Source organism: Lethenteron reissneri, chromosome 20, assembly GCF_015708825.2.
Source record: "Lethenteron reissneri isolate LAM-NWPU_2019-01 chromosome 20, ASM1570882v1, whole genome shotgun sequence".
Lineage (NCBI taxonomy): Eukaryota > Metazoa > Chordata > Hyperoartia > Petromyzontiformes > Petromyzontidae > Lethenteron > Lethenteron reissneri.
Window position 1 is genome coordinate 15,136,218 of NC_083798.1, and position 12,090 is coordinate 15,148,307.

The 12,090-nt window shown below is 50.1% G+C and overlaps 1 protein-coding gene across 1 annotated transcript in view; it reads left to right on the forward strand.

The window, feature by feature from the left end:
* The first annotated feature begins 277 nt into the window (after window positions 1-277).
* The window catches only part of TBR1 (T-box brain transcription factor 1), a 39,148-nt gene continuing 27,335 nt past the window's right edge, over window positions 278-12,090 (forward strand). Inside the window, exon 1 of the mRNA XM_061555084.1 lies at window positions 278-1,122. Coding sequence (XP_061411068.1) covers window positions 278-1,122 — 845 coding nt within the window. The remainder of the gene's footprint in view (window positions 1,123-12,090) is intronic.

Here is a 12,090-nt window from a genome sequence, read left to right on the forward strand (position 1 = left end):
CCACCGTCGCCGCACCGCGCGGTTGACTCACAATGAGCTCACCCTCGCAGCATCCACCAAACCTGCACGGCCACCCCCCGCCAAGTTCCGGTAACACGAGGCTCCGAGGGTAATGGAGCGAGGTGACAGCTGACCAATGGAGCAGGGTGGTGCTATATGAGTAGCGTGTGTGTACGCGTGCCTGTGTCTGTCTAGCTGTGTGTGTGCACGCGTGTGTGCGTTTTTTTCCCCCCTCTCTCTCTCTCTGTCTGCCCTCTGTGTGACTGGAGGGAGAGGCATGAAAGAGCACGGATCGTCCACCCAGTTGCCCAGAGTCGGGCATTTGCCCTCCCCGCTCGCGAGGATGCAGCTGGCACATCAAGCCTACTTCGCTCCCTGCTCATCATCCTCCTCCTCCTCCTCGAGCATGGCGTCGGGTTTTCCCACTTTCTCGACGCGCTTACATCACCAGCCCGGCCTCGAGGTGGAACTTTCTTGGAGGGACGAGCCCGGCTCCTCCCCGAACACAATCACAGTCGACTCACTCCACAGGCTGGGACTCGGCATGAGCGCGCAGGCGGGGGCGTTCCCGTTTGCGGCTCCAAAGGAGGTGGTGGCGGTGGAAGAAGCGCAGCAGCATCATCAGCATCATCAGCAGCAGCATCATTTCCAGCAGCAGCAACAACAGGGCAGAGTCCCGCTCCTCTTTGGCGATCTCAGCTGCGACACGCGACACACGTTCGAAGACACCTCCGATAGATTCGCCTTGGCTCCGGCTCCCCCTGCGCCAGGCGCGGGGGTCATGTTCCCATACGTGGGGCAGCAGGTGGCGGGGCCGCCCGCCTTCACCATGGGCAGCCCCGGCCGCTACATGGGCCCGCAGTCGGTTCTGTCGGGCGGCCCCTACGGCACCTTCCTGGCGCCTCCACCACCGCCGTCTTCGTCGTCGTCACAGCCCTTCTCCGGGTACAGCTACCCGCAGCAGTACCCGCACGGGTACCACCAGGGTGGCTCCTTCTACTCGCTGGGGCCACCGCAAGCGGGGCTGGTGCCGGGCAAGGCGCACGTGTACCTGTGCAACCGGGCGCTGTGGATCAAATTCCACCGCCACCAGACGGAGATGATCATCACCAAGCAGGGCAGGTGAGCGCGCGACAGAGTCGATGTCGAGCGAAGCCGGTGACCGTCTGTCTACCGCACAGCCCCGGAGCGTTGGTGGTTGGGAGGCGGCTGCAGACACTACCCCCCTCCCCAAATGAAATTTTAGCTCCCCCCGACGCAAAATTCTTATAGTCAGTTAACAGACAAGCTCGACATCGCAGCCTTTCAATGTATATCTACATGGGCTGAGCGCTAGAGCAATATGCATGAGAGAGAAGACGATCATATATCATAATTAATTCTTTTTTTGTGTTGAATATTGGTTTATCGTTGACCGTGTGGTACTTCTCCTCCCCTATGAGTTTGTGTAATGCCCCCCCCCCCCCCATCCATTTAAACAAAGTCACGCTACTACAGAATTGCGCCACAATCAGTCTTACGGTGTGTACAGAGGCAGTCAGTGATCAATTCCAGTCGGCGCTGTTCTGGTCGGCTGCCCGGAGTACATTTATTTTGTTTGTATATATGTGTAATTCAGCATCCGGCACACGGCATCCAATCTACATCTCGCTGTGGATGTGGATGCCATTCCCGTGCCACTTCAAGTCTGACTAGCGACCCATCGGAAAGTGGTGAACGAAAGTAGTCAACGCGTCCTCGAACCGCGTTCGAGACCACAAGGCGTGCGCGCACGTTTTGCCGTGATGTGCGGCGCGTGTTCATTACGCGCCTCTCGCGATCCTGCGACGGAGCGATCCCAACCTTAGCATCTACACACGAGCTGATTTCAACGTTTCGGGGAGAGAGGGAGGGTGAGTGGGGAGGGGGGTCGGTCATCGAGCAGTGGATTGATCATGGCTGATGATTACTATTGTACTCGTATGATTAATATAACGGTGAGTATGGGGCAATAAACTCTGGGCACCTGCGACATTGCATGCATGCATACGCACGTGCGCTGTTTATCTACAGCGGGTAGGCGAGTGTTACATGTCGTCCGTGCGCGCGTATGTGTGTATATTCATACGGTATGTACGGTTTTATATTTACGCGTTGTGTGAGTGCAAGATATTCACGTTAAGTTGTTCGTGCATCTTAGTGGAGGAAACCTCTATGTCTATCTGTGTAAGGTAGACATTTATAAACTAATATTATTCAACTCGCCTATCGAATATGTTTTTATTATATATACCATTTCGTGAGACAATGTTTGTATATTTTAACAGACACGTTATATTATAACATTAAAATCAAAATTATATAATGGCTTATCAGCATATCAGCCTTCCGAGGCAATGTTTTACAACAGAATGTTGTTGAAGCTGGGGGAAAAAAACCCACTAGGGCTGGTTTAGACTTTTGTGGGTCTCATCGGCAGAGGTGTGTCCCGTTTATTTTATCAAAAGAATGAGAAACTGTAAGATTTCGCACATCCGATTAGCACGGTTGGATACGTACGGTGCGAAAGAAGTTCAACAAGCATACATCTTGTGTGTGATATTAATAGGCTCATTTGTATCACGCTACTCGCAACGACTCCCGCTACTCATACCTGCCGCTGACATTCTCTCTTGGTCTCTACTTTAAACAACAACAACAACAAAAGCCCCCAGCGCTCACCTCGAAGCAAACACGTCACGGTTCGATTCCCGATACGGCGGCGCAGTAAGAATGCCTCTGCGGCGGCGATGACACAGGGCTCGCCGTTCGGTGTCATGTGGTCGTCAAGGAGTCGATGCTGTCGTGATTCTCAAGAGATGACCACTGCGCGCCGCACAATTGGCCTTAGTCTGTCGGGTTTTTATTTATTCATCCTGATGTCAAATTAATTGTACAAAGTTGGAAGTACTGCCTCCTACTTTAACGCCAGTTACCGGCGTATCCCTTTGCAATTGAGACAATGGACGACGTTAAACATCAATTAAATCATGTACTGTACAAAACCAACGCTGTTTGGATGATATTGGTCTGCAAAGCTATTAGGCGTATGGTTAAAACATATTTTGATCGTACGTGAAAACACAGCCCGGAGGTCGGGGTCTACGCTATTTCATCAAAATTCCGCGCATCTCCACTCACTCACCCACACAGACAAATACCCCCCGTACAGCCTGAACAGACTGTTGGGGCAAGTGCTGTTAGCGAGCACCTATGAATGCCGGAACGGCACACGAGGAGGTGATGGATGGCTAGCAACCACGCCCGACCGCCTTTGTCTCCCCAGTGATGATGTTTACACATCGCACCGTGTGCCTTTTTGAGGCTGAGTCAACCTAGGGGAGGGCCCAGGACCGGTTCAGATAATCGTCACTGGTGTTCGCCGTGAGCGGGAATCGAACTCGGGTCGCCGGGTTCAGTAGCGCAGCGCGCTAACGGCGACACTACAGCTCCCCACACAGACACACACACACACTCACCTGCACGCCTCACCCACACACTTACCTGCACGCCTCACCCATACACTCACCTGCCTCACCTGCACACTCACCTGCACACACATCCACTCACCTGCACACACACCCACACACTCACCCGCACACTTACCTACACACCTCACCTGCACACTCACCTGCACACTCACCCACACACTCACCTGCACACCTGACCCACACACTCACCTGCACACACACCCACACACTCACCCGCACACTTACCTACACACCTCACCTGCACACTCACCTGCACACACATCCACACACTCACCTGCACGCCTCACCTACACACTCACCTGCACGCCTCACCCACACATTCATCTGCACACTCACCCACACACTCACCCACACACTCACCTACACACTCACCCACACACTCACCTGCACACTCACCCACACACTCACCTGCACGCCTGACCCACACACTCACCTGCACGCCTCACCCACACACTCACCTGCACCCACACACCTGCACCCACACATTCATCTGCACCCACACACTAACCTGCACGCCACACCCACACACTCACCTGCACACTCACCCACACACTCACCTGCACACCTCACCCACACACTCACCTGCACACTCATCCACACATTCACCGACACTCTCACCCACACACTCACCCACACACTCACCCACACACTCACCTGCACGCCTCATCCACACACTCACCTGCACGCCTCACACACACACACTCACCTGCACACTCACCTGTACACACACCCACACACTCACCTGCACACTCACCCACACACTCACCCAGACACTCACCTGCACGCCTCATCCACACACTCACCTGCACGCCTCACACACGTACTCACCTGCACACTCACCTGTACACACACCCACACACTCACCTGCACACTCACCCACACACTCACCCAGACACTCACCTGCACGCCTCATCCACACACTCACCTGCACGCCTCACACACGCACTCACCTGCACACTCACCTGTACACACACCCACACACTCACCTGCACACTCACCCACACACTCATCCACACACTCACCTGCACGCCTCACCCACACACTCACCCACACACTCACCCACACACTCACCCAGACGCTCACCTGCACGCCTCACCCACACACTCACCCACACACTCACCTGCACGCCTCACCCACACACTCACCCAGAAACTCACCTGCACCCCACACACACCTGCACACACACCTGCACGCCTCACCCACACACTCACCTGCACACCCACACAGTCACCTGCACGCCTCACCCACACACTCACTCGCACGGGCTAACTACGAGGCGCGATTTTTGCGCGCGTGAGCGCACTGCTCTCTCTCTCTCCGTCACTTTACGAATCGATTGATAACGAGGTCGGTGTTATTAAAAAAAAACAAATACAGATTACTTTTTATTTCTTTCAATGCTTACAGTCGAGTACATACTGTGGTTGTGTAGTTGTTGCTGTTGTTGTTATTGAATGGGGAAAACGAACCGAATCATCATGTTCGTGAAGGTATCGCGTGAAGAGGTGAAAGGCGGAGACTTTGAACGCGAAGTGAAGCGATAGCCTAATGTCGACCTCTATACACGAATGTAAATCATAAGTACGATAATAAACTACAACTCATATACAGCCCTCGGTCAATTCGCTGTTTAGGTGAAGCCGACCCCCCAATGAAGTGTCAGTCGTGTTTTGTTCGACCATACTTCACCACGGAATGTAACTGCAGGGACGTACATTACTGCATTTTTATCACCATCATCAAAACAAACAAACGAATTCACAAATCGTTGAGCAGCGGGTCAGCCCTCTGGTGTATATTGCCGAATGGTTGGTGTAATAGTTAAAATGACGTTCGCATCTTCAGCCGCAGTGAGACTATCACCACATCTCTGCGTGGAGGCGATTTTACTGACGCCGTATTTAACATATCGCTTTGTACGCCATACATTCCGATTCGTAATGAGATCTGTACCGCAGCACGATATCAACAACAACAACAAAACGCATTGAAATGTATAGACAACGCATTTTTATTATGGTCTTATCTATATAGTGTCATATATATCTATATATATGAGCACCGCGTCCTATAGACGTAACACTGGTTTGGTTTAAATTCGTAAATCCGACCGCGCTTATATATAACAGAATTACATTCGTAAATAACACGTTCTTGAAATAAAAAAATATAAAATAGGCGATGTTTCGGTCAATGGCCCGAATTCATAGCACATCAACGTCACATAGTTTCTTCAGAGAACACCGTTAATGTGCTATGAAGAAGGGCTATCGCCCGAAACGTTGCCTATGAAAATGTAATTGTATTTAAAGTCCACAGTGTTATTGACGAATTCGTTTTATTTGTTGCTAACCGTGCTTGTGCATCGCTGCCAACGCAACAGCAACAAACTGTTTGCTTATAAATGATGAGAATAATAATTGTGATTGCGCTCAGAACTTGTAACGGGCAGTGGTCTAATGTAGGATTACATTCTGCCTGTGTGTGTGTGTGATCACAATCCCCCAACGCACGTACTTATGTGTACACATATATGCACATTTTGTACAGGTAAATTAAGTTTACATTGAATGCAATCGTCTCAAGGAATTTGAAGAGTCGTGGCGCAGTGTTTGGCGCTTTGCGCACCGAAATTGTCCACCAGATTTTTTTTTTTCGATTTAAAGCTTTCGTGACTGCAGGGATTCATCTTCTTGGTTCTTTCGGTAAAGTCACGTAGAAGGGAAATAATAAAATAATAAAAATAAAACATAATAAAATACAATTCTCACGACGTTTCGGCCACAACGTAAGCAGCCGTCCTCAGGTGAAGAACAGGTCAGACGCTGTTTTTCCGACAGCCCTGTTCTTCACCTGAGGACGGCTGCTTGCGTTGTGGCCGAAACGTCGTGAGAATTGTATTTTATTATGTTTTATTTTTATTATTTTATTATTTCCTTTGTCCACCAGAGTTAGATTCCCGGCCACGGCTAACATCCTTGCCAAGTTATATCTAAACCCGTAGCGGGCAACCCTCCCTCCTTTACCAATCCGCGCTGAGCAGCGCGGCAAAGTTTGTTCGTGACTGACACAGAGAAAAGTAGGGCTTCATCCAGCAGTGGATTGACAGAAAACTCCGAAATAATTATTTTTTTACGTAATTAATGGAAACGTCGTCCATAAATCAAATGCTCGATATGCGAATGCGCAACGGAAGCACGTGCGTGTACTGGCGCGTGCGTGCGGTGCCTTCCAGCCTCATTTCACGACGCGATATTTGCTCAGCGTCATCACGATCAGCATCGTCGTTGCGTCGCGCGCTGCGGCCGACACGCACGCAATTACTACCACGTGGCCTGTAACTCACTTAACATTGATCGCTTTTTTTCTCTCGCCGCGACTGCTTCGTGAGGCTTTCATCCAACTGTGGATTCATCACGACGATGATGCTGGTTATGATTTAAAGAGCTTCGTTCGCACGGTGAATGATGAACATTGCAATGGTGACATGGTCGAACACGTTTTGTATACTCTTAGGTTTTTTCGGTAAAGTCACGTAGGTAAAAATTAATAAAAAATAAAATAATAATAGAAATAAAATAATAAATCACGACGTTTCGGGCGTGATTTATTATTTTATTTCTATTATTATTTTATTATTTGTTTATTTTTACCTACGTGACTTTACCGAAAAAACCTAAGAGTATGAATCCTTGCAGTCACGAAAGCTTCAAATCTACGTTTTTTATGCCTATTCAAAGCGCGTTACATGAGCAGGGATTTCAGGCGTGTGTGTGTCTCTCTCTCTCTCTAGGTCGACTCAGCCTCAAATTGAGTACCTGGTGTGATGTGCAAACATCGCCACTAGGGAGACAAATGCGTCCGCGCGTGGTGATGCAGGCCACCCACCCCATCGCGCGCCGTGTCGGCCTTCATAGGTGCTCGTTAACAGCACTTGGCCCAACAAGCCTGTCAAGGCTACGCGTGTCTCGTGTCTCTCTCGCTCTGTCTCTGTGTCGTGTCTAAACAATGCACGCGGTAGCGGTGGTCTGTCGCCTGACGGCCAGTCCGCTACATGTAATGCGCAATTCACACGTGCGCATGTGCAGGGAGACTAGAGGCTGGCGATATGCACAGTTGCGGGGTGATCCAGATGTTGTGTGACTCCCAATTCATTGACCCCCTGCCATGTGTTCCATTTGCATATTCATTTCTGTTTCAAATAAACATTCCTTTAAAAATGATGAGTTTTCAGAAGATTAAATGGGGGTCACAAGACATCTGGGCCACGCCGTACGTCAATGTGCGTGTGACCACGTTTCCCACAGCAGACACGTGGATGTCAACACACACGTGGATGTCAACACACACGTGTGTGTCAACACATACCCACGATTAACAACCCCACTGTCAATCCACTGCTGGACTAAAGGCCTCCTCCCTGCGCCATCCTTCAATTGCTCGTATGCAGAATACAACACGGTCTTTAAATGCAGTCGATCGATCGTGCAGGCTGCCTGATGTACATTCTGTGCATGTTCTGTCAGGGCGCGAAATCAATCTTTATTTGATCGGATAAAGGCCCCCTGAGCCACGGAGCTATTTTTTTTTTACACAAGCGACCTGTCCACAGATGACAGCTCAACGAAGCGGAGTGGTTTATCGCGTGGAAATGCATCGTGGCCAAACACTCTCAAACCGCATCTTTCTAAATGTGGAGGCAAAGACCTGAGGACTCGGAGTAGAATCCACGCGACTACGGGGAGAGAGACACGCAAACTCCAAATACACAGCAGCAGGCGCCAGGGTCGGTATCGAACCCACGAACCTCCTGTAAACCAGGCGAGGTAGTCAACATCTCGCCACCGTGTCGTCCTCAACGTAGCGCACATGCACATCCGAGTTGTCGCTCTCTTGGTCCCAAGGGATTGGATCGGCATGAAGTTTCCCCATCGTCGCTGTAGGTCACACGCAGACAGTAAACGGGTCCCACCATCGGTGAACCAAGTAACTTGCCTCCCGCGGAGTCTGACGACGAAGCCGACAGAAAGCGGGCAGATCTCCCACGACGGGGGTTACGGTCTTACACAGGGGCAGGATGGCGTGCGCGAGTGTTCGTGAGCGGAGCTCAGCGGGGCTGTGCACGTCCGTGAGTGCAAGATGAGCGGTGATGTGAGTGGTGTCTGTAGCTGAGTGGTGATGTGTCTGTGAATGTAGCTGAGCGAGGGATGTGAGTGGTGTATGTGAATGTAGCTGAGTGGTAATGTGTCTGTGAATGTAGCTGAGTGGGGATGTGAGTGGTGTCTGTAGCTGAGTGGGGGATGTGAGTGGTGTATGTGAATGTAGCTGAGTGGTGGTGTGTCTGTGAATGTAGCTGAGTGGGGATGTGAGTGGTGTATATGAATGTAGCTGAGCGAGGGATGTGAGTGGTGTTTGTGAATGGAGCTGAGCGAGGGATGTGAGTGGTGTATGTTAATGTAGCTGAGTGGGGGATGTGAGTGGTGTCTGTGAATGTAGCTGAGTGGGGAATGTGAGTGGTGTTTGTGAATGTAGCTGAGTGAGGGATGTGAGTGGTGTTTGTGAATGTAGCTGAGTGAGGGATGTGAGTGGTGTATGTTAATGTAGCTGAGTGAGGGATGTGAGTGGTGTATGTGAATGTAGCTGAGCGGGATGTGAGTGGTGTTTGTGAATGTAGCTGAGTGGGGATGTGAGTGGTGTTTGTGAATGTAGCTGAGTGAGGGATGTGAGTGGTGTTAGTGAATGTAGCTGAGTGGGATGTGAGTGGTGTTTGTGAATGTAGCTGAGTGAGGGATGTGAGTGGTGTTAGTGAATGTAGCTGAGCGGGGGATGTGAGTGGTGTTTGTGAATGTAGCTGAGTGGGGATGTGAGTGGTGTTTGTGAATGTAGCTGAGTGGGGGGTGTGAGTGGTGTCTGTGAATGTAGCTGAGTGGGGATGTGAGTGGTGTCTGTAGCTGAGTGGGGGATGTGAGTGGTGTATGTGAATGTAGCTGAGTGGTGGTGTGTCTGTGAATGTAGCTGAGTGGGGATGTGAGTGGTGTATATGAATGTAGCTGAGCGAGGGATGTGAGTGGTGTTTGTGAATGGAGCTGAGCGTGGGATGTGAGTGGTGTATGTTATTGTAGCTGAGTGGGGGATGTGAGTGGTGTCTGTGAATGTAGCTGAGTGGGGAATGTGAGTGGTGTTTGTGAATGTAGCTGAGTGAGGGATGTGAGTGGTGTTTGTGAATGTAGCTGAGTGAGGGATGTGAGTGGTGTATGTTAATGTAGCTGAGTGAGGGATGTGAGTGGTGTATGTGAATGTAGCTGAGTGGGATGTGAGTGGTGTTTGTGAATGTAGCTGAGTGGGGATGTGAGTGGTGTATGTGAATGTAGCTGAGTGGGGATGTGAGTGGTGTATGTGAATGTAGCTGAGTGGGGGATGTGAGTGGTGTTTGTGAATGTAGCTGAGTGGGGGATGTGAGTGGTGTTTGTGAATGTAGCTGAGTGAGGGATGTGAGTGGTGTATGTGAATGTAGCTGAGTGGGATGTGAGTGGTGTTTGTGAATGTAGCTGAGTGAGGGATGTGAGTGGTGTCTGTGAATGTAGCTGAGCGGGGGATGTGAGTGGTGTTTGTGAATGTAGCTGAGTTGGGATGTGAGTGGTGTTAGTGAATGTAGCTGAGTGGGGATGTGAGTGGTGTTTGTGAATGTAGCTGAGTGAAGGATGTGAGTGGTGTCTGTGAATGTAGCTGAGCGGGGGATGTGAGTGGTGTTTGTGAATGTAGCTGAGTTGGGATGTGAGTGGTGTCTGTGAATGTAGCTGAGTGGGGATGTGAGTGGTGTTTGTGAATGTAGCTGAGCGAGGGATGTGAGTGGTGTCTGTGAATGTAGCTGAGAGAGCGATATGAGTGGTGTATGTGAATGTAGCTGAGTGGGGATGTGAGTGGTGTATGTGAATGTAGCTGAGTGGGATGTGAGTGGTGTTTGTGAATGTAGCTGAGTGAGGGATGTGAGTGGTGTTAGTGAATGTAGCTGAGTGGGATGTGAGTGGTGTTTGTGAATGTAGTTGAGTGAGGGATGTGAGTGGTGTTAGTGAATGTAGCTGAGCGGGGGATGTGAGTGGTGTTTGTGAATGTAGCTGAGTTGGGATGTGAGTGGTGTTTGTGAATGTAGATGAGTGGGGGGTGTGAGTGGTGTTTGTGAATGTAGCTGAGTGGGGATGTGAGTGGTGTATGTGAATGTAGCTGAGCGAGCGATATGAGTGGTGTATGTGAATGTAGCTGAGTGGGGATGTGAGTGGTGTATGTGAATGTAGCTGAGTGGGATGTGAGTGGTGTTTGTGAATGTAGCTGAGTGAGGGATGTGAGTGGTGTTAGTGAATGTAGCTGAGTGGGATGTGAGTGGTGTTTGTGAATGTAGCTGAGTGAGCGATGTGAGTGGTGTTAGTGAATGTAGCTGAGCGGGGAATGTGAGTGGTGTTTGTGAATGTAGCTGAGTGGGGATGTGAGTGGTGTTTGTGAATGTAGCTGAGTGGGGGGTGTGAGTGGTGTTTGTGAATGTAGCTGAGTGGGGATGTGAGTGGTGTATGTGAATGTAGCTGAGTGGGGGGTGTGAGTGGTGTTTGTGAATGTAGCTGAGTGGGGATGTGAGTGGTGTATGTTAATGTAGCTGAGTGGGGGATGTGAGTGGTGTTAGTGAATGTAGCTGAGTGGGGGATGTGAGTGGTGTTAGTGAATGTAGCTGAGTGAGGGATGTGAGTGGTGTCTGTGAATGTAGCTGAGTGGGGATGTGAGTGTTGTTTGTGAATGTAGCTGAGTGGGTGATGTGAGTGGTGTTTGTGAATGTAGCTGAGTGGGGAAGTGAGTGGTGTTAGTGAATGTAGCTGAGTGGGGGATGTGAGTGGTGTTTGTGAATGTAGCTGAGTGGGGATGTGAGTGGTGTATGTGAATGTAGCTGAGTGGGGGATGTGAGTGGTGTATGTGAATGTAGCTGAGTGGGGATGTGAGTGGTGTATGTGAATGTAGCTGAGTGGGGGATGTGAGTAGTGTTAGTGAATGTAGCTGAGTGGGGATGTGAGTGGTGTATATGAATGTAGCTGAGTGGGGGATGTGAGTGGTGTTTGTGAATGTAGCTGAGTGGGGATGTGAGTGGTGTTAGTGAATGTAGCTGAGTGGGGGATGTGAGTAGTGTTAGTGAATGTAGCTGAGTGGGGGATGTGAGTGGTGTTTGTGAATGTAGCTGAGTGGGGATGTGAGTGGTGTATGTTAATGTAGCTGAGTGAGGGATGTGAGTGGTGTTTGTGAATGTAGCTGAGTGGGGATGTGAGTGGTGTTTGTGAATGTAGCTGAGTGGGGGATGTGAGTGGTGTATGTTAATGTAGCTGAGTGAGGGATGTGAGTGGTGTTAGTGAATGTAGCTGAGTGGGGATGTGAGTGGTGTTTGTGAATGTAGCTGAGTGGGGATGTGAGTGGTGTATGTGAATGTAGCTGAGTGAGGGATGTGAGTGGTGTTTGTGAATGTAGCTGAGTGGGGGATGTGAGTGGTGTTTGTGAATGTAGCTGAGTGGGGGATGTGAGTGGTGTTTGTGAATGTAGCTGAGTGAGG